Below are 22986 nucleotides of genomic sequence, written 5' to 3'. Positions count from 1 at the left end.
GGGGGGGGGTTGGGAACCCTTGATCAAGGTAATTAAATCCTCAGCCATTTTGATCTGTTTTTTAAGCATAGGGGCCTGAGCACGTGACTCATGCGTCAGTTTTTTAGACATAGAAGTTTTTTACCTTGTTTTTGAGGCTGGCATTGGTTTAATATAAAAATGTTGAGGCCTGAAAACACCCTCAGAAGCCGGTGCCTGCTCAGCGGCTCCGGACCCATCCAAGGGAGAGACATCCGCAGGTTCAATACTCTGAGAATCTCACGGCATACCGGACTCTGAACGGGTCTTGGTAGAGGTCTGTGACTCAAAAGTAGTGGGTATCAGGGGCTGTGAAAGCGCTTTACTGAGTATCGGCGAACCGGTGACGGGCTTAGGAGAAGCTTTGTCGTTGGTTTTGGACCTCGACGGTCTGTGTCTGTCTTTTTCTTTGCGTTTTTTGTGAACTCCGGTAGTCGGATTGCTAACAGATGACATTTCAGGATAACTAAATCTTGAACCAAAATATTTAGAAGCATACCAACGTTTAATAGTGTGTTGGTTAAATCTAGCACAAAACCAACAGCAAGGCACATTGTGATCTGGGCCTAGGCAAGGAATACAGTACAAATGAAAATCCTTATGAGGTATTTTCTTCCCACAAGTAATGCAATTATTAACTTTTACCGACATCGGTAAGGAGCAAGAAAAGGTGTCCCCAACGGGGCACTTAGCTTTAGTCTGAAGACTTCGGTTCTGAAACTCAAATGCGAAATTTCAGGAGTCAGCCGACCGGTACTTGCGAACTGCTTCTGCTTCGGGCACTGCGCGGCAAGAAACACCGAATAAAATGGCGTCGGCTGCATGTTTTATACTTCTGACGACCTGACGTCATGGAAGAGGAGACAGCAACCGACGTAGGACCCAAGACTTTGTTATTCAGGCCGACTGAGGGCAACCTGCCAGCAGATTACCCAAATATAATGACTGCAACAGTGAAACACGAAGAACATCAGGAAACTGTTGCAACTCTGATGCAGTCAATGTTGTGGAGTGATAGGCTATCGAGTTCCCAAATGAAAGAGCAATGGATAACACAAGATGAAAATGAAGAGAATGTGGCACAGGAAGATGCTCTGGAGCTTTCTGTAGAATGCCCACAAGAAATGGAGAACAAAGAATGTCTCTTCAATTACGAAGAAAATGATCTAACAGAACAGTTGCTTGCTTGATATAATAGAAAGGGACAGACATATTAAGATCAATGAAAGAAATAGGACTACAGAAAGTCAATAAAACCCCAAAAGTTTGAAGTTGCTAAAACAAATGAACATGGTAATTAGGACTGTTCACAGAGATCCATGCAATATAAACAGAAGTAAACAGGATATATTGCTGTGCAGTTAAATTAATAACGAACAAAGTCTTACAACAAAAACAGACGGCAGTAATGGAAGGGAAGGGGAGAAGTCAAATGCCATCATAGAAGTATTGAATAGAGAAAACTGTAAAGCAATTAAGATATGAAGTGTCACTGTTAGAAGAGTATAAAGAGGAAACAGAACAAGAAAAAATACTCAGACATGATAAAAGCAATGCACAGTATCAGAACAGATCGGGATCTATAGTGCACTATCGCAGATAATAAACTAAAAATATTGCCAAAGGTATATAACAGCTTCAAAGATATACAGATAAACAAATGAAAAGTACAAAATAAGCAATTTATTGATGACCCAAAAAAGTTTTATACAGAATTAGGAAACAAGCCAAAAGAAATTGAAACACCATCAAAAAGAAAAAAAAAAAAAAAAAAAAAAAAAAAATAGATGCATTTTGGAGAAATGTCTATGAAGATCCTGGGGAACATAAAAAATGCTGAATGAAGAAAAGTAAATGAAAGAATAAGAAGTTAAAATATACAGGATATAAAATGCAGTACCTACCTTCTGGCTAAAAGTATTAACATTTTTACATGAAAATTTAGCCATGAGCAAGAACAAGAAATATGCACATCCCGAACAGACGCCAAACCCGATTAACAACAGGAAAAACAATAGCCTTCATTAAGCACAAACACGCAAGCTATTCTAAAAACTACAGACCAATAACTTGCCTTCTGACAATGTATAAACTATACAATGGAACTGATGCTGACAGTTTATAGTCACTTAGAAGAAAACTCAATCATGGCAATAGAACAAAAGGGTGATGAAAGCAAGATGGAACAAAGGATCATTTGTTGTTGAATAAAGTCATAGTAGAGAACTGCAAAAAGGGTAAGAATCTAATTATGACAAGGATAGACAAAAAAAAGTATTTGACAGTATCCCACATTCATGGATAAAAGAGTGATGCACCCTACACTGATCAATTACATTAAAGCGACCATGAAGTTAAGCCATGATAAAAAACAAATTATCATTCCAGAGATAAAAATTCTAAGGGGGATAATTCCAGGGTGACTGACACCACTGCTCTTTTGTCTTACCCTTAACCCATTAACCCATTAAGCTGTCTACATAGCTGGCATGGCAATAATTCCCAAAAAACAGTGATAGGACTTTTCTTTTTGTGGATGATTTAAAACTGTACAGTTCATCAGATGGCAAAATGAAAACAAAACTGCAGTGGTCAAAACTTTTTCAGATGATACAAGAATGTCATTTGGTTTTGATAAATGTGCAAAAGCAACCTTTAAGGTAGGAAAGCTGCAGCACCAATGAAAAGTACAGTTGTGTACACTTACCATAAATGTAGATGTTCGAGTGTATTCACTGTTGCAGTCATTATATTTGGGTAATCTGCTGGCAGGTTGCCCTCAGTTGACCTGAATTCAAAGTCTTGGGTCCTGCGTCAGTTGTTGTCTTCTCTTCAATGATGTCAGGTCGTCAGGGGTATAAAACATGCAGCAGACGCCATTTTCTTTAGTTTTTCTTTCCCCCGATGTCAGGTGCCCCCAAAAGGTAGCAATATTTTATTATATTTATTTATTATTTATTTTACATTTGTTGACCGGGTTAGTCCAACTGGATACATATCCATTTTCAGTGGAGACCCGGGGAGAAAAGCTCCAAAGCACAGAGGTACATAAAAAATATAAAATATAAAAATATAGTGACATAAGCTAGGAAATTGAGACAGGCAACATTAAAAATACAAAAATATAACAGTAGGTAAAAAGAAAAATTCAATTAGTGATATAAGTTAGTAAAGATGAGTAATTAGGGCTTAATAGTGGACCCTTAAGTTAAGGGCTGGATGGAGGCCTATGTAGGCCGGGTTGAGTTGGGAGCCTGAGCTATTAGTCTGGATTAGAGCATGGACATAGCCATTGAGATTTTAATAGAGTTCAAGTTGTATTTTGAATTGGTGGAGAGTGGGTATAAGTCTAAGGTTGTTGGGAGAGCATTCCAGTTTTTGCCAATGGAATTGGCGTACAGTGCATCACCACCGAGTTAGTAGATTTAATAGTTAATACTTGAATACTTTTGGATGACCTTAGGGATGTTAGATTAGAGTAGGGGGTAAGTATATTGTTCAGTGAGGGAGTTTTTTCAGGGTGTTTTATGATTTTGAATGCCTCTGTAAGTTGGTTAAATTTGAGGATGTTAGGCAATTCTAGCCATCCCAGTGTTTTTAGATTTAGGCAGTGATGGGTGCGGTAGGGTAGTCCGGTAATGAATCTAGCTATGTGGTTATAGGTAGTGGATAGTTTATTAAGCTCTTTCTTGTGAAGGAAGGAGAATATTGGGGAGGCATAGAGGAGTGTGGGTAGGAGGTGGGTACGGGCAATGGTTAGTTTGGTGTGGGGGGTTAAAAATTTCTTTATTTTATACATGGACCCAAGTTTCTTGTTAAGTGATTTAATGGCCTGGTTTACATGGATGTCGAATCTCAGTTTGTGGTCAATTGTCACTCCAAGTAGTTTAGTGTGGATGACAGGATAAATTTTGGTACCGTTATTACAGGACACAATGAAGGTTGAGGTGGGGGTATGGGGAGGTTCCGTGCCATAAGAAGTCGCTGGGGAGGGGTAGAATAGGAGCAATTTGGTTTTAGTTGGATTAAGTAGGAGTTTTAGATCTGAGAACCATTTTTCGACAATAGAAAAGCAGTTTTGGGTTGTGACTTGGAGTTTGGTGAGAGAGTCGTCCGAGCAGATAAGAGTGGAGTCATCTGCATATATATACACACACACATATATATATATATATATATATATATATATATATATACACACACACACACACACACACACACACACACACACATGCATCAATATAAACTTTACCTTCATCTACAAGCAAATACACCACATAGGTTGTAGAAGATAGAGAAGGAAAGATAAACTTTAGAATGACAGGGGGATGGACTGCAACAGTGAATACACTCGAACATTTATATTTATGGTAAGTGTACACAACTGTACTATGTTCTTCGTGTTTCACTGCTGCAGTCATTACATTTGGGGAGAATCCCAAAGCTATGGTTGGGAGGCTGGAGCTAAACAACATTAGGTGCAGCTATAAGGCCCTGCAGCACTGCAGTGGCAAAGCCTGCCCTGGACTTAGAGTAGACAGGCAAATGGTAATGCTTTGTGAAGGTGTGAACAGAACTCCAAGTAGCAGCCTCTTAAATGTCTTTGGTTGGTACTCCTCTGAGAAAGGCTGCTGAAGTAGCTGCAGCTCTGGTGGAATGAGACCTAATGCACTTGGGCACAGGTTTACCATGGTGCAAGTAGCAGAAACGGATGCAGTGGCTTATCCACTTTGAAATTGTCTGCTTTGAAATAGCCTTTCCTTCTGATCCTGCAGCATATGACACTAGTAATTGCTCAGTTTTTCTTAGAGCTTTAGTCCTGCTCAAGTAGAATCTTAGCTGTCTGTGTACGTCCAAGGAATGCAGAATTCTCTCACCTTTGTTCTGCGGATTTGGATAAAAAGTTGGCAGATGAATTGTTTGGTTAAGAGCCACACTGGAAACCACCTTAGGCATAAAAGTAGGATTTGTCCTCAGACACACCCTATCTGGGTAAAATATGATAAAAGGCTCTACAGCCATGAAGGCCTGTAGCTCTGAAACTCTTCTTGCTGAAGTAATTGCTAGAAGTAGAGCTGTCTTCCATAAGAACTTTACATCAGCGGTAGCAGCTGGTTCAAATGGAGGCAGGGTGAGCTTTTCCAACACATAATTGAGGTCCCATGCAGGTAATGATGATCTTCTAGGAGGCCTTAAATTTTTGGCTCCTCTAAGACACTGCTTTAGTAAAGGATGAGAAAAGATTGGTGGCTCTGTATTGTAATGAGCCGAAATGGCAGAGGCATGGATTTTGATTGATGAGAAAGATAGGCCTTTGTCAAGCATCTCAGTTAAGTATTGTAATATCTGAGGAATATGTGGTTCTGCTGTATCAGTTCCTTGTGCTCGATTCCAAGCACAGAATCTCTTCCATTTGTTGGCATAACATTTTCTAGTACTAGGCCTTCTGGCTTCCAAAATGACATCCATCACAGCTTTACTGAGAGGTGTCGTTTGTATGATTACATGATTAGCCATGCTGCCAGGTTCAGTCTGTAGTTGATTGTACAGGATCTGATTGTTTTGCTGGGACAGTAGTTGTGGTCTTTGAGGCAAGGTCCAAGCTGGGTACTGAGACAAGTTCCTTAGGATTGGGTACCAATATTGGCAGGGCCAGTCCAGGGCAATTAATATCATCTTTGGCTTCTCGTCTGACTTTTAGGAGGACCTTGAGTAGAAGAGGCAGAGAAGGAAAGGCGTAAACTGAAGGATAGAGTGTCCACTTTCCATGCTTGTCTGTGATAAGTCCTTGCGCAGAATCTTTTCAATTGATAATTTAGAGGAGAGGAAAACAGATTTATGTCTGGGCTCCCCCATTTTTCTGTTATCATGCTGAAGACTTGTGGATTTAGTTTCCACCCGTGAGGATCCATAAGGTTTCTGCTTAAATCGTCTGCCAGTGTTTTGTTTTCCTGGCAGGAATTGAGCTTGAAGATGTATTTGGCAGGTCAAAGCTGTGTCCCACAGTGCCATGGCTAATCTGCAAAGGGGGTATGAGTGTGTGCCCCCTTGCTTGTTTATATACCACATGACTGTGGTGTTGTCCGTCTTTATAAGTAGTTGTCCTGGATGAAGTAAGTCCTTGAAGGCTGTTAGGGCATTTTGAACAGCTAGCATATCTTTCTGGTTGATATGTAGATGCATTTGTTTTGGTGCCCATATGCTCTGAATGCATCTTCCTGCCATGTGGGCCCCCCCCAGGCATAATTGGATGCGTCTGTTGTTAAAGTTTGGCTGGCAGGAGGTAGAGTGAAGGGCTGTCCATTTGTTTTGGTGACAGGCCTTTGCCCACCATAGAAACTCCTGTTGCAGGCAAGGAATGAGAGGAATCATGGATTCCAGACTGTGTGAATGTTGACTCCATAAACCTTTTAGGTACCACTGAAGTTTCCTCATATGCAGTCTTGCATATGGAATTAGTAGGATGCAGGATGCCATGAAGCCCAAAGACTGCAGAATTTGTCTTGCAGAAGACTGGGTTTTTGTTGCCATCAGTTTGAAGTAAGTAGTCAGTTGCCTTTGTCTGGTGTGAGGTAAGCCATCTGGGCAGTTGTATTCAAGCTTGCACCCAGGAATGTTATCTTTTGAGAGGGTACCAGTTGTGATTTATTTTCGTTTATTGTGTACCCTAGGCATGTTAGAAGCCTTTTCACAACTTAAAACCTTACTGAGTTGAAAACCTTCACAGACCACTGCGAGACAATATAATTTTAGCGCTTTCATTCACCTTTATTATTGTGAACTTCTTCAGAAAAAGGAGACTTCCCAAACTCCTCTTTTTATACATACAATTCAGGAAATGATGTCATCTAATAAAATATTCAGTGTTGAAATTATTAAACCTTAATTAAGCTCATCAAGTAATTATGAATGCATATATAAAAAAATGTGCCTCCATATACAATAAATACACATGTATTAAAAAAAAGTAATTGTCTACTATTTCTATGTGCTATATTAACTGATTAAGTATATCAATACCTCATCTCTAAAAATATTTTTTTGTTTATGTGTGCATATGTGTATACTTATCTACAATTTTTTAAAAAAAAAAAAAAAAATATATATATATATATATATATATATATATATATATATATATTTTTTTTTCTCTATTTGTTTTATTATACAATAGTAGAAAAATATTAAATAATGTGTATACTTGATCATATGCTAAACACTTCTCATTGTAATACAAAAAACAATATTTAAATATGTCATTTGTTGTCCAAAATCATACAAACTAGGTACAACCTCAAAAAATGCTACTAAAACATATATAAAAAATGTATATAAAAAAATTTTTTTAACCAGATTTACTTCTACCCTAAAAACATAATCACTGTTACTATGTTGTGGAACTTTTACCTGTCAATTAGAAAACATTTTAAATTGATTGTCTCGTTTTGACCAGGTGGTAGATCTGCCCCAAACAAAAGTTGCCATAACGCTTCTCTTTGTTCTAATCTGTTGTTTAAATCTCCACTGAACATTCCCTGATCTATCTGGTCTAAAATGAAGAACTCAAACTTTTTATCTTTTGAGAGGGTACCAGTTGTGATTTATTTTCGTTTATTGTGTACCCTGGGCATGTTAGAAGCCTTTTCACAAATGCCAGGTGTCGAAGAAGAGTGTCCTTGTTCTATGCTTGAATGAGACAGTCGTCCAAGTAAGGATATATTTGTATACTTCTTTTGTCTGCAAAATGCAATTACTGGTGCCAGGCACTTTGTAAAGACCACGGGCGCAGTAGATAAGCCAAAGGGCAGTGCAGAGAATTGGTAATGCATTAAGCCAGCCTTGAATCTGAGGTATCTTCTGCACGACTGTCTTATTGAGACATGCAGGTATGCCTCTTTTAAGTCTAAAGTCACCAGCCAAGCATTCTTGCCCAGCATGGGCAGAAGCTGCTGCAAAGTCAGCATTTTGAATTTTGGACTGTCCAGGTATGTGTTCAAAATCGATAAATCCAGTATTGGCCGCCAGGCCTTGTCCTTTATGGGTACCAAGAACAGCCTTGAGTAAAAACCTTGTCCTTTTTCCTGTTCTGGTACTGTCTGAATGTCCCCCATATCCATGAGGGACGTAACCTGTTTCTGTCTCTCTGCCCATTGATTTTTTGGCAGATCTGGCCAACCATTTGCCATTGGCAGAGTGTGGAAATGAAATCTGTATCCCTGTGATACGATGTTTAGAACCCACTTGTCCTGGGTTATTAACTGGCAAATTTGAGCAAAAAGTGCTAATTTTCCCCCTATGGGTGCTGCCAAAAGATAAGTGCTTGGTGTAGGCAGAAGGAAGTCATTGGGAGTGCTTTCTGTAGGTTTGCGCTTTATCTCCTCCAGATTTGGAGGTGGATGTGCCCCATTGCTTTGACCTGTATGAGTCTTGCGCCTGGTATCTGGAACCCTTAGGGCGTCTGGGTTTGCCCCCTTTGAGCTCTGTCTGACACAGGAAAGGACCAATTTTTTGTAGGCCAGTGTCTACTGAATCTTGATGGCTGCACTTGTAACAAGTCTTTAACAGTTTGCATAGAATTAGCTTTGTCTTCCATTTTCTTTAAAACCTCTTCTGCCTTAATACCAAACAGAAAATCATGCTGTAAAGGTGCATCTAGCAATTTAGCTTTAACATGATCAGGCAAATTTTGTTCCTTTAACCAGGCATGCCTCCTAATCACAGATCCAGTAACTGAGGCCCTGCAGGAGGCCTCTAAAGAATCAAAACCACATTAAAGTATGCTTTCCAACTTGTTCAGCTGCATTAAATAATTCCTGCAATTCTTTATTTTCTGCACATTCTGAAATCAACATCATTTTCTGTTTCAGCAATCCCATAACATGTTGTTGGTACTTAAACATATAAAATTGACAGTTTAAGGCCCCGATTGCCAAGGTTGTAGATGTATAAACCTTTTTTCCCCATCTGTCCAGTGCCCTTGAATCTCTGTCAGAGGGGGTAGGATTTTTTGCTGTTGAGGCCTCAACTCCCTTTGGACCCTGTAATATCTGTCAGGTTTACTGGGAGCCGGAGGTAAGGAGTCAAGGGTTAAGCTCGACTCCGAAAACACATCATCCACAATGTCTAACACAGGGGGAATGGCTAAAGGCTTGTGCTGAGGGAGAAGAAGGAAATCCCTGAGCCTCTTTTTTGGTTCTGAGAAGTCTGGACTCTCCCAGTGAAAATGCTCCCTCAAAGTATGCAAGGTTTTTCCAAATGAATAATCCTCAGGAGGAGATGCAGATGGAATAGACTCCTCAGCATCAGAATCCTCATAGGGAGGTACAGATAATTCCTGATCAGAAGACGAATCAGAAGAAACAGAAACCTGATCTGAAGATTCATAATCAGTGTCTTGCCTAGGCCTCTTATCTGGAGGGGGATGGGTACCCCTGATCAAGGTAATAAAGTCTTCAGCCATTTTGATCATCTGTTTTTTAGGCATAAAGGAATGTGCATGTGGCTCATGCGTCAGTTTTTTAGTTTTAGAAGTTGCTTTTGTCTTTGGTTTTGTAGCTGTCGTCGGTTTGATGTACAAATGTTGAGGTCTGAATACACCCTCAGAAGCCGGTGCCTGCTCAGCAGCTCCGGACCCATCCGAGGGAGGTACATCTGTCAGTCCAATACCCTGAAAATCTTCCGGCATGCTGGACTCCACATGGGTGTCGGTAGAGGCCTGCGACTCAAAAGGTAGCGGGTTATCAGGGGCTGTGATGGCGCCTCACGGAGTACCGGCGAACCGGCAACTGGCTTAGGAGAAGCTTCATCTGTTTTGGATCTTGACTGCCTTTCCCTGTCCTTTTCTTTGCATTTTTTTATGTACTCCGGTAGTCGGATTGCTATCCGACGACATTTCTGGGTAGTTAAATCTGTTTCCAAAATACTTTGATGCAAAAATATACCGATGCTTCATAGTGCTTTGGTTAAATCTAGTACAAAACCGACAGCCAGGCATGTTGTGATCAGGGCCTAGGCAAGGAATACAGTATAAATGGAAATCCTTATGAGGTATTTGCTTCCCACAAGTAATACAATTATTAACTTTTTCTGACATCGGTAAAAAGCAAGAAAAAAGTTTCCCCAATGGAGTACTTAGCTTTAGTGAAGACTTTGGTTCTGAAACTCAAACTCAAATATTTCAGTAGTCGGTCGACCGGCACCTGTGAAATGCTTCTGCTTCGGGCACAGAGTGGCAAGAAAGACTAAAGAAAATGGCGTTGGTTGCATGTTTTATACCCCTGACGACCTGACGTCATGGAAGAGAAGACAGCAACCGATGCAGGACCCAAGACTTTGGAATTCAGGCCGACTGAGGGCAACCTGCCAGCAGATTACCCAAATGTAATGACTGCCAACAGTGAAACACGAAGATCATCATCAGCCTGGGACAGGAATGTGATATAAACGAATTTGAGCAAGAGGGAGTATAGAAGTATTTGGGAATTGATGAAGGATCAAGAGTGAAACATGAACAAATGCGAATAAAACTTAGGAATATTTTAAAAGACTAAAATTAATACTGACAACTTTTGACATCTAGGAACAAAATCCAAGCTATAACCCAATTGGCTCTTTCTGTCCTAGCTTACAGTTTTGGAGCGATTGACTGGCCCCAAAAGGTACTGGATCAGTTGGACAGGAAAACAAGAAAAATGCTTCATGCTTATCAAATGATTTATAAAAATCAGTGTATACCAAGATTATATATTCCTCATTCTGAAGGAGATATGGGCCTCCTCGAAACTGATTACATGCATAGATCTGCAATCGTAGGACTGCATACATATCTGCTGACCTTGCAAGACCCAAACATTGCGAAAGTTTTGAAACATGAGGAGAATAAGTCTAACACGACTTCCCTGCTTAGTTTAGCAGAAGCTTATCTGTGTCAAGCAGAAATGGAAATCAAATCAGAAATAGATAAAAATCAGGCAGCAACAAAGTGACAAAAAACAAAAGAAAGAATATAAGGTGAAGGATCATATGAGAAGGCAAGAAATGTAGAAAATGCATAAATATAGTTGCAAGTACAGAAAACTATTGGAGCAACTTCCTGTCGATCAGGACTGAATGCAGGAATGGTTAAGGAGAGATATTGGTAGCCCAAGATAGTGGACTATGAACATGTTGGTTTACAAAGTCCATTGAAGACGTGAAAGAAGCATAAAAATGTAGATTTTGTAAAAGAGAATTGGAAACAGTTGAACATCTTGTTGCTGGTTGTGATATACTAATGGCAGAAAGACTATTACTGAAAGGCATAATAATGTGGCAAGACTGTTGAATTGGGGATTGTGCAAACATTATAATATTGAAGTAGCTGAAAAACAAACATGAGCCACAAAGCATTATAGAAAATGAAGATGTTTATATCACAAGGGATCACCTATTACCAACAGTTCAGAAATTAGATGAGAGAAAGCCATATCTAAAGGTGCAGGACATATGAAATTCTCAGAAGAGAATTCTACATGTAAGTAGGGATTCCCACGATAGTTACAGACAGTGACACAGTAATGTAGTACATAAAAAGGAATAACTAGCTTCTACCACCTCTTTTTTTTAATTTCTTCAATGGGAAACTTTTCTTAATAAATTATTGTAATTAAGAATTACCTGTAGCTGGTTTTGAGCTTCTGGAAGGCGTTTTATAATATAAGCGTTTCACATTCGGGTCTACCAATACAATTGTCCTTGGCAGTCTTTGTTTTTGGTTCTTAGACAGCTGTATCTCAGGAAAAGGAGAAATGCTAGAGATACCACAATCCTGAGCTTTAAAAATTAAAGACAAGAAATTGCACATTAGAGTGCTGACCACCAATACTTTGCAGTTAAACCTGTTACTCTTATACACCAGATCCAGTTCAGCATTTAAGACAAACAGCCTATGAGAACTGCTCTTTCTACATTCATGTAGCACTTGCTTTCACATAATTCAGATAGATGCAAGCAGCGTAGGTCTGCAACCCGCACAGTTTTGTTAGTTATTTTTTTTTTACCCATTAAGAAAATATTTCAGTTTACTAACATCAATGTCTTGGACAGGAGGTGGCCAGTAAAGACTCCTTCCCTACTGTTATTCAAAATACTTTTTTTTGGTGGGTGGGGGGGATAAAGCAACTTGCTTTTACGTATGCAAGAGGTAAGGCATTAATGGTTAATCTTCTGTTGGAGGTGGTGCAGAAGTCAAGACAACAGTTTAAAGCTGACAAATGTTAGCAATGTGGTCGATTTGGCCAAGAGGGACAACCACCTGCCCTTTTTAAGGTAAGGCAGAGGTGTTTGCTTACACCTGACAGTACTTTAATCTTGCAAGTTCAGATGACTGCAGTTTGAAGCACAATTGTATTGACTGAAGAGCTGAATGCCACCACTGGGAAGTAGCTATCCCAGCTTGGAGGGCTAGCATATTTATGCTGAAGGTTCAGCTTGGTTTTAGAGGAGTGTGCTTTAGTTTACTAGCAGATCTTTACACGCTTTAATATACTGCTCAGTTCATAAATGCACAGGTGAACAGTATATGCTTTAATATACTGTCCACCCCTGCATCAAGAAGCTGAATGAAAAACAAAGTGGGATAAAGATGCAGCCTGTGGTTATGTGGAACTGTACTGACCTGACGTAGCATTACAGCAGTAAAGGTCTTATAGTGGGGGTGTATTTTTAACCTTTGTGTAGTTGCAAACAGCATGACTGCTGTTTTATTACACAACTTTAAGTTTCTTGCTCTGTATCCATTCCCACAATTTCCTGAAGTCCAAACTATAGTCTTTCTTAAACAGCAGCATCTGCTTTACCCACTTCGATGTCTTTTAGCTCATCCAAGTAAATGTTACCCCTTACCTGGGCTATTTTTACTGTAGTATTTGTAGTAAAGGAAAAGGGGAGTTGAACAGTTCAGAACTCTAAAACTGAGCAAGGCAGAGGACGTTCTCTTGTCACTCCTGAAAAGCTCTGGAATCCTTGATCAGTGCCAAGATAGTAAAGTGATGTGGCCTTTGGGACCACTGTTATACCAGAGACCATACAGATACTGCATAAGTGTGCTGTACCCACTCAATCAGTAGTTTGTAAAGGACATCAATTTTCTTGCAGATAGCACAACAAAGCATGAATATCTCCAGGATGTTTAAACAGCATCCCTGATAAATGGGTGTGGAGGGGGTGGGGGACTGGGGCACCTTTTTCATATATTATTGCAAGATGTTTCTAGAGGATGGATAGATGTTTGATATCAGTCTAGATTTCAAGCAAAGACATGTTTGAAGTTTAAACCCTGAGACACCAGCATTTGAGAAGGATGACCTGATCGGTCCTCTTCAAATGGGACCAACTGGTCCGACTGGACTTAACTGGATTTCAAAGCAGAGGAGTTTTCAGCCTAAAGTTACCCTAATCTTTCCTGTTCCAGGGTCAGTCTGTTGGGTTTTGAGCTCCAGTCAGTCAGCTAGTTGAAAGACTGGATCAAAACTGTAGAATATGCCTACACCAAGGTGGGAACTAGAACCACCATTTCAGAGGTCCCCTTCTCTTTTACAGAAATGGAAGACTGATGCTGCATTAAGCATTCATTAAACACCTGCAGACTCCACCCCCCCCCCCCCGGGGTGGGCTGTGGATTTAATAATTGAATGGTTAGGCTGCAACCTGCTGTCCAATGTGGTTCCTGCTGCATTACTACAAACTAAGTCTGATACTGTACGTTGGACCCTCTGGCTAGTCTCGGCAAGATGGTCTCTTAAATGTCATTATCTTTTTTGGTTGCAAAACTGGCCAAAAGCTTTCCCTCTTACACTGTCAGGGAGTCTGAAGAGCTGACATGGCAATTTTCCTTCTGTTTCTCTCTCTCTCTCTGAGATGGCAAAAGTATTGCCAGTGTTGGCTTGTAATGTGATGGTCACATGGACACACCAAACTCTTACTAGGTATGCAAACACAGAATAGTTTTCGGTAGTAGTAATCTCTGGTTCTGACCGACCGGCACTTGCGAACAGCTTCTGCTTCGGGCACCACGCGGCAAGAAAGACTGAGGAAAATGGCGTCGGCTGATGCCTTTATACCCGAATAACTGCAGCTATGACGTCGGGTGAAGTGCGACACCAGCCGAGGCCAGACCCAGACTTTGGAATCCGGCCGACCGAAGGGCTGCCTGACGACAGGACAACCCATTTGTAAGGACTGCAGATGCATCCTTGAAGGACATCAGTAAAAATCTTGGGGGGTCTCAGGGACCTGCATGCATGTGTATCTAGTGCACTGCATCATCATATGCATTAGCATGAGTGTAAAAATGTTACTAAATGTGGGATCTTCCAAGTCTTTTGCCAAATTCTGACTGCTGAGAAGGATTAATAGAAAAAAGGACCCGAACAAGGAGTGTCTTCAATATTACGTACTTTTGACTTGAATTAGTTTTACTTTATAAATGTTACATAATGAAACAGAAAACCAGAAAGATCCAGCTAGGATATCTCTTACACCAGAGGAGTGGCTGAAGATTCTGAATCTGAGTGTGCTCAGTCCATCTATATTCCCCTTGCACAAGTTTATGCATACAGTTCAGTAGCTACATAGTATAATTTCTCACAGCAAATGAAAAACATTCTACTTTTAAGTAGTGTAATGAGCATCTAATCCAGTTACCATGAAGAATGAGCACTGGAACATTTACAACTTGAGTCTGGCCTCTCATAGCCATATGAAGGCAATGTGCACTAAAACTACAATATACATCAGAATGATATTATGTGCAATGAGTAATGCCTCTGTTTAGCACCACATAATACTATGAAAGACTCATGTTGATGTAATAAGATAAACTTTTTATTTATCCCATTTAAAGCAATCATGTCATTATGATACTCTTCTGTGCAAAACCCACCCCCCATAAAGAATGAAAAGTGCCTACTGCTTTGGTACTTACCTTTTCTACTTCCTCACGCTTCTCTACTAATAACTTCATGGTATGCTCATAAGCAGAGCTGATGAGGTTTCGGACTTCTTCATCAATTATCTTTGCAGTGGCTTCACTATACGGTTTGTCCAGCACCATATCACCTTGCCGTGGCAGGTCAAAAGAAACTTGGCCCAACTTTTCACTCATTCCAAACTGGACAATCTGGAAAGGAATTTGCAAAACAAACCATTCAAATCAGATGTAGATATAATCCAGGAGACTAGTAAAACTGATTTTTTTTTTAAATAATTTCTCTAACAGTACAGTCTTTTGACCTTCACTATCCAAATACTCACCCAGTCTTTTCATTAACCATTGGGTGACAGCTTATGTCAGTTTGATCCTTGTCCAATAATGCTGGTCTATCATTAACAGTATCATTCTTCGAATGACATGTTAAAATGAGCAACTATTTGCCTGAGTCGGGGGTAGTACAGATAAATGTAAAAGATCAAGACTTTTTCAAAAAGAATAGGGGTTTATTTATATAAATATTTACATACTTATTTCACATTATGTATTTACATTTTGCAGTCACCTTTCAATATAACAAACATCACCCTTATAAATCGTTCATTTCCCTATATTTTTTTTCTCCAAAGCTACTTTTTAATTTTGCTTACATCCCTAAAAAGCTACTTACCACTGAACAAAATTTTTTTTCTGTTCTTGCCATCCTTATTTCCCACAAAATGTAAGATATTCATTTTTTACATTCTCAACTGCCAGATCCTTGGAATACCCACACAAAAATAATTTCATATTTATTTCATTTATAATGTATAAAACATTCTTTTTAGAAAATGTATTTCCACAATTTTATCTTTTCACACTTCAAACACAACTTCTGATGTGTCTAGGTCTTTACAATCATGGCACATTTATGATACAGCTTTAAACATCTTTGACTGGAAGTTTATCCAGAATTAGCCTCCACACAAAAATAAATCCTGACCTGTTCAAATTTAATTTAGTCTTGTCATCCTTTCTTTTATGGTTCTTTTTACATCATCCATAAACCATTCCAATGATCCACATAATTGTTAATTCACAATTTTTTAAACCATTCTCTGAGTTTTTTCTTCCATTCTCAAACCTGTTCGCCTTGACTTGATTTTGTTGCGATGTTCAGACGTTTCTACAGAAAGTGCTCTGACCATTCTTTTCCCATGACTCATTTTCCCCTCCCCAAATCTACATTTTTCGCACCCAATATTCACAACACATTCTGCCTATTTTCATTTATCTTGTTTAATATCCAAAATACATTTAATGATGCCTTATGTAGAATTGAACCAACCAGTCCCAAATCACCTGTGTCCTTGTTAAAATACCTCTTAATACAGTTCAACCTGGAACCCCATATTACTGAAAAATTACAGTTCTTTTTCTGTCTCATACAGGAACATAAACACACTACTCAAGTATCATGATTTCCATAGGAAAACCTGAATTAATCAAATACAAGAATGACAATTTTATGTTTTCCATAAACTTGTTACTTCTTTAATTTCCACTAAAATACATTCCATTTGCTCTATCTTCATTTTACCAAATCTCATATCCAACAATGACATTTCTATCAGAGAAAAACAGAATTACCTATTTTTGCAACATCCCTCAAACCTTTACTTTTCCCTTTATTTAATTTCAACTCTGTATTTCTTAATAATCTTTTCATGCCTTTCTTCTCAAACTTTTATTTCTTGTTTGATCACTAAATCATTCTGCATATGCAAATCTCTCTGGCATTTCAACTTTCCCTCCAATAAAATACCTTATTTCCTTAAAATGATCCGCCATTGTCAGGCAACAATACTCATAACTGAAGTGAAACAAACAATAAGCTGGCGCCCATGATGTATGCCTCTTTCTACCCGAATTTTTTCACATTTCCCATTTAAAAGAATCCTTACTTGAACATTTTCATAAGCACCCGATAATACCTATAACATAATTCCTTTAACTTTATGTACTTGGAAAAAGCTCCAAACCTGCTTATACTCCACATTAGTCAAAAGCCTTTGTCACTTTTTGTTTCCTGCATCCATAAATATGTGTATGCACGTGTGTGTGTGCATGTGTGTGTGTGTGCGTGTGTGTGTGTGTGTGTGTGTGTGTGCGTGTGTGCGTGTGCGTGTGTCTGCGTGTGTGTGTATTTATCATATCCTTCTATCGGTAAATATGTTTTGTTCATTTCTACAGTGATCCTATTCATCCGGGCTGTGTCTGCAAATGGTCCACTGAGATCAATGCATTACCCCAATAAACAAATATAAATGAATAAAGTTACAGCTCATACTATTTTAATATCTCTCTGTCCGTTTAACACATCTACTATGTTTCTAAACCATATCATCTCAACTTTATCTTTAATTCCATATACTCCACAAGTGACACCTTCATTTCCTTCAATACTCTTTCAAATCTTATTTGCACCATTTTCATTAGAATTTTGTAACGAGTGTTAATGTTACTGGATGTCAATGACAAATCTCTCATCTCCCTTTTTCCAAATGAATTTATTATTTCTTCACATATATCAACTCCATATATGCTCTCATTTATCCACTCAGAGATTTTTTTAAAGATCTTCTCCCAGTTATCACTGTTTATAAATCTTATGGCTTATCATCTATTCCCGAGACTGAATCTAAATGTACCATCTTTAATACCTCAATCGCTATTTATTGTTATATTTTCTCCAAATCATTCAAAGTTTCCTCTCCTAGCTGCTTCAGTCTCCAAATAACTTCTTTATTCCTTAATAATCTTATGCCTCAAACATAAGTACTTGGTACCCTCTATAGAATTAAACCCTTCCTTACCCCTTCTGCCAGAAAAACTATTGCCCAGACCCACATTATTTCTACCCTTTTCTATGCCTCTTCTATATATACTAACCTATCTAAAAACAACCTCTCCAAACTTTCTACCTGTCATAATAGCATAGCTAGGTTCATCACTTGCTCCCCCTTTGAAACTCACCACTGCCTCAACCTCAAACAACTGGGATGGCTAGAATTACAGAACCATCTACTTTGTCAACAATTACTTATCACCCAAAAGATCCTATACTACCCCAACAACACCCCTATCCTCACTAATATTATTACACCATACAAAAATCTGGCTACACTATGCTCTGCTAATAAGCTCCTAGTTTCCTCTATTAAATCTAACAACAAAGCTGGTGACTCACTTTTCTCGAACACAGCAGGTAAAAACTGGAATCAGCTTCCTTCTGAAATATCAACCCTTGCTTCTACTTCTCTATTTAAAAAACATCTTAAAGAACATCTTAAAACTCACTGGCTTTGTCCATGTGTGAACCCAGACTGATATCTCTTTCCCCTTCCTGCTCTCACCCCTTTCTCTACTCCTCTAATCTATGCCTCTAATTCTAGTCACTACGCTTTCCTTCACAGTATGAGGATAAAATAAAAGGGTTTTCTCTCCTAATTGGGTCTTGCTCAAACTTACTATAGTGTTTAGTATAATTTTTCTTTTGACCAATGTTGCCTCTGTACTGTAATTTTGTGTGTCTTTTTATATATTGCAAACTTTTGTCACTGTTCATGCTTGGAGCTTTTCTCCCCGGGCCTCTACTGAAAACGGACAGATATCCAGTTAGACTAGCCCGGTCAACAAATGTAAAATAAAATCAATAACATTTTTGTAACATATTTAGCCAGTACATTCATTACTTCATTCTGTGTATTTTTTATTCTTCTTCATTACTCTTACATTCTCCTTATGTCATACCAATTTTGCCTTTCAAATAACTACATTTTTCTTTTTTTTTTCATACAACTCCTTTTCTTTTTCTAAAAACATTAAGCTATCCTTTTTTTTTGTAATATTCATATATTCCCATATTTTGCACCTTTCTTTCTAGTTTCCAGCCTTCTTATATACTTTCTCATATTTTCAACTGCTTGCTACCACTTTGTCCATAACTTATAAGAACTCTTACTGTGTTATGGTTATTCCATGGTTGCTCTATTTACAAATGAACTGCAGACTGCCATCCAATATATCTACTGTTAATGTTTTTATTCCTCTCCCTTCCTTTATTATACACTTTTTTTCCCTAGCTCAATCCAAATTGCCAAATGATCTGAAAAAACTGTAACAGTCCCACCATCCACCTCCTGTAAAGTTATATATAAAATACAATTTGTCTTTAATCCATCACTGACATATGTATAATTCCCTCTCTCTTATTATGTACAGTTGTCCTGCGATTTATTTACTTATTTAGTTACATTCGTTGACTGGGAATGTCCGACTGGACGCAGGTCCATTTTCAGCATAGGCCCGGGGAGAAAAGCTCCACAAATTAAAATATTACAGACATAGTTACAGATGAAGAATTCTAGTAATTAAAATATTACAAACATAGTTATAGATGAAGAACATAGTACATTCAGTAGATAACTAGCATCTGTTCCATCCACAAAGTCGTAACAGATATTAACAATTGTTACAATAAGAAGTTACTGCCATATAATAAGTAGATAGGCATGGAAGTATCAGAGCTTGCTGTAATCAAAGGTAGTTTGTGGGGTGGAAGAGAGGTAGAGGGTAGATGGAGTGGGAGAAGTTAGAGGGGAGGATTACAAGGACATAGCCAGCATGTTTTCAGGTGCGCTTTAAGTAAAGCTTTGAAGTGGGTGCATGATGGTATAGAAGTTATTGTGTGTGTGGGGGGGGGGTGTTCCATAATTTGGGTATAGTACTGAATAATAGTGCTTCTCCAGTAGTGTTATTGGCTGTAGTAACCTGTAATTGATTTTGTTGCTGGATTGTAGTGGACTGGTGGTGAGATAGGGTTGGAGTAGATACTGGAGGGATGGGACCTTTAGAGGATGGTTTACCAGTTTGTGGGCGAGTGCGAGTTGATACCATTGAAGGAGGTGAGGGAGTTCTTAGCCAGCCTAGTTCAGTAAGTGAGAGACAGTGGTGACTGTGGTAGGATGCCCTGGTGGCGAATTTGGTGATTTTGTTGTAGCAGGTCTCGAGTTTATTTAGATCTCATTGCCTTAGGTTGGTATATATTGGAGAGGCATAAAGTAGGGTGGAGATAAGGTGTAAATATGCAACTGAAATCCTAGCTGCTTTGGTGAGGAGTTGCTTATTTCTGTACAAGGCTCCTAGGTTTTTGTGGACTTTTTTTATGGTCATGGATATGTGAATGTCAAATTTGAGATTGTTGTCTATTTCAACTCCTAGCAATTTGGTGTGATCTGTTGGGTGGATAGTGGTGCTGTCTTTTGCTGTGATGTTAAAGTGAGAGTTGTTTTGAGTATGTTTGGTGGGTTTGAAGATGGAGTTTTGTTTGGGTTGAGTATTAACTGGGCATCGGATAGCCAAGTTTCAACAGAGGAAAATGCATCCTGTGTGACCTTTTGCAGTTCGGGTAGGGACTGGGCTGAGCAGATGATGGTTGAGTCATCTGAATATTGTGAGTGTACCATGTTTGGTGGCAGAGGCTAGATTACTGGTGAAAATAGAGAAGAGTAGGGGTCCAAGGATGGATCCTTAGGGAAGACCAATAGAGACAGGTAGTTGGGGAGATGTGTCATTTTACCATACAACGGATTGCTGGCAGTTGGACAGGTAACTCTGAAACCAGTTGGTGACTGACTGAGAGAAGGACAGGTTATTGAGTACAGAGATGAGTTGCTTGTGTGGGACCATGTCAAATGCTTTAGATAGGTCTAGGAAAGTAGCAGAGGAGAAATGGCCATTGTTTTTATGGTGAAGGATAGTGTCAGTAAAAGAGAGTAAAGGCAGTGGTGGTGCTATGGTTTGGTTGGAAATCATGTTGAGTATTAGAAAGGAGGTTGTTAGTAAGGAGGTAGTCTGAGATTTGAGAGTGAATGCATCTCTCTAGTATTTTAGAGTGTGGCGATAGAATCGCTATGGGGCAGTAGTTGGTTAGTTCTGTGGAGGGGCCGCCTTTGTGAAGGGGAATTATGTGTGATATTTTCCATAGTGTAGGGACACAGCACTCTGACAGAGATTGGTTAATCAAGACTGATACTGGGTAGGCTACGGCGTCAGATGCAATTTGTAGGAATTCACTTTGGAGGTTGTCTACTGCTAATTTTGCGGGTTTAAGTTTAGTTAAGAGTTTTCTTATATTGGAGGTAGGAATGGGAGAAAATGAGAAGAGTGTGGGGAGATTACTGGGGGAAGGTGTGGGGTGTAGGGGAGGGAGGTTGTGTTGTCTAGCTAGTGATAGTACGGTTTGTGTGAAGTGTGTGTTGAATGAGGTAGCAATATTTTCTGAGGAGTGAGGAATGTTAGGTGTAGGGATATTGATTTTATCTGGGTGGAGGATGGAGTTTATGGAGATCCTGATTTGTTTGGGGTTGTGTTGGGAGGAGTTGAGGGCAGACTGGTAGTATTGGATTTTGTCCTGCTTTATTAGCTTTTTGACTCTATTGCGTAGTTCTAGGAATTTCTGTCTAGGTGAGGGGGTTTTGGGTTTGCGCCAGTGTTCCTGGGCTTTATCTCGGTTTTCCATTTCTGACCTAGTGGTTTTCTGTAGCCATGGGGAGGGTTGGGCTTTGGTTCTGGTAAGTCTTATGGGGGCATGGCTATTTAGGATGCTTAGGAAGGTAGTATTGAAAAATTGGACTGCATCATCTAGGATGAGGTAATTTAGAGGGTGCCAGTTACATTCTTTGAGGGATGAGATGAATGTGATTTGGTTAAAGTGTAGTTTTTTACGTATTTGACCGTAGATGACAGGTTTAACTTGGTATAGGTGTTTGAGTAGGAATGTTGGGGAATGATCACTGAGGCTATCTGATAGGCAGCCTGCCATATAGGACTGGGGAATCTTGCTGACTAGTATCCAATCCAGGGTGGTGTGCTTGTTGGAGTTTTTATTTATTCTGGTTGGTGACTGGACTAGTTGGGTGAAGCCATGAAGGTTTAGATGATGGGTTGGATGGTTGCCGCAACAGGATTGCCAATCAATATTGAAGTCACCTAAAATTATGGTCTCTTGCGGGAGATGGTGGGTAGTCCAGCTGAGGAGGTTTTCTAGTGGAGGGATATTGTGGCCAGGTGGGAAGTAGTATCTATTATGTTGATGGTTTTATTTTGGTTTATTTTCAGGTTGGTATATATTACTTCTTCACTGGCAATTTGGGGAGCTGATGAGTTCAAGATCTGGATGTTTAGATGCTGTTTAAATATTATAGCTATACCACCTCCTTTCTTGTTTAGTCGGTCTAGTCTTAGTATGTTGTAAGCGTTAGGGAGGATTTGCTCATTGGTAAAACCTGTTAAAACTTTAGTTTTCCTCAGTTTATATTATAAATCATGTCTCCTAAAACACTAGAACCCCTTACTAATAAATATGCTATTTTTTAGAATGTTTTTTATTGAAATTGGCTTTGTGGCTCTGTCTCTCTGTCCTTCTCTGGTTCTGCCTTACTAAGCCAATTTCAATAAAAAGTATTTTAATAATGACAGAGGAACAATATTTTACTCTAAGTAAAATACTGTCCCTCTCATTAGCGAGCCAACACACACACACACCAGATCCATTCAGAATAACATACAGAAATAGACATGCGCGCACACACACAGACATACACTCATGCATCTCCCTATATAATTTCCTCCACACACGTACACTACGAGCGTCCTTAAGTGAAAACAGACACAGCTTCGCAAAATACATGCAAATGCAGTCTGACATGCAGGTGGAGCTCCTTCACAATCAGTCTCAAACTGTCTTTTCTTCTGGTGGCATCTGGGACAGTAAATGATGCATATAACAGAAAGCTGGATGACAATGTTGATAGTATATGTACATAACTCTCAACATCTAATCAAAAGAAATCCAGACAAAGTCAAAAATAATGGGGAGGCAAAGGCACAAAATAGGGACAGATTTTAAATACTACTCCTATAAACATGGAAAGTTGCTAGAACACAGTTTACTTTTA

The 22986-nt window shown here is 39.2% G+C and overlaps 1 protein-coding gene across 1 annotated transcript in view; it reads right to left on the bottom strand.

The window, feature by feature from the left end:
* LOC122810226 (AFG3-like protein 1) overlaps nucleotides 1-22986 on the bottom strand; it is a 1103851-nt gene that overhangs the window by 39916 nt on the left and 1040949 nt on the right. The window contains exon 16 of the mRNA XM_044081735.1: nucleotides 14981-15175. Within this exon, the coding sequence (XP_043937670.1) occupies nucleotides 14981-15175 (195 nt within the window). The remainder of the gene's footprint in view (nucleotides 1-14980; nucleotides 15176-22986) is intronic.

The sequence above is a fragment of the Protopterus annectens genome, chromosome 8.part1 (assembly GCF_019279795.1).
Source record: "Protopterus annectens isolate FY-2018-M chromosome 8.part1, PAN1.0, whole genome shotgun sequence".
Classification (NCBI taxonomy): Eukaryota; Metazoa; Chordata; order Ceratodontiformes; family Protopteridae; genus Protopterus; species Protopterus annectens.
The sequence above is the reverse complement of the archived record's forward strand: the minus strand, read 5'-3'. Positions and strand labels throughout refer to the sequence as shown.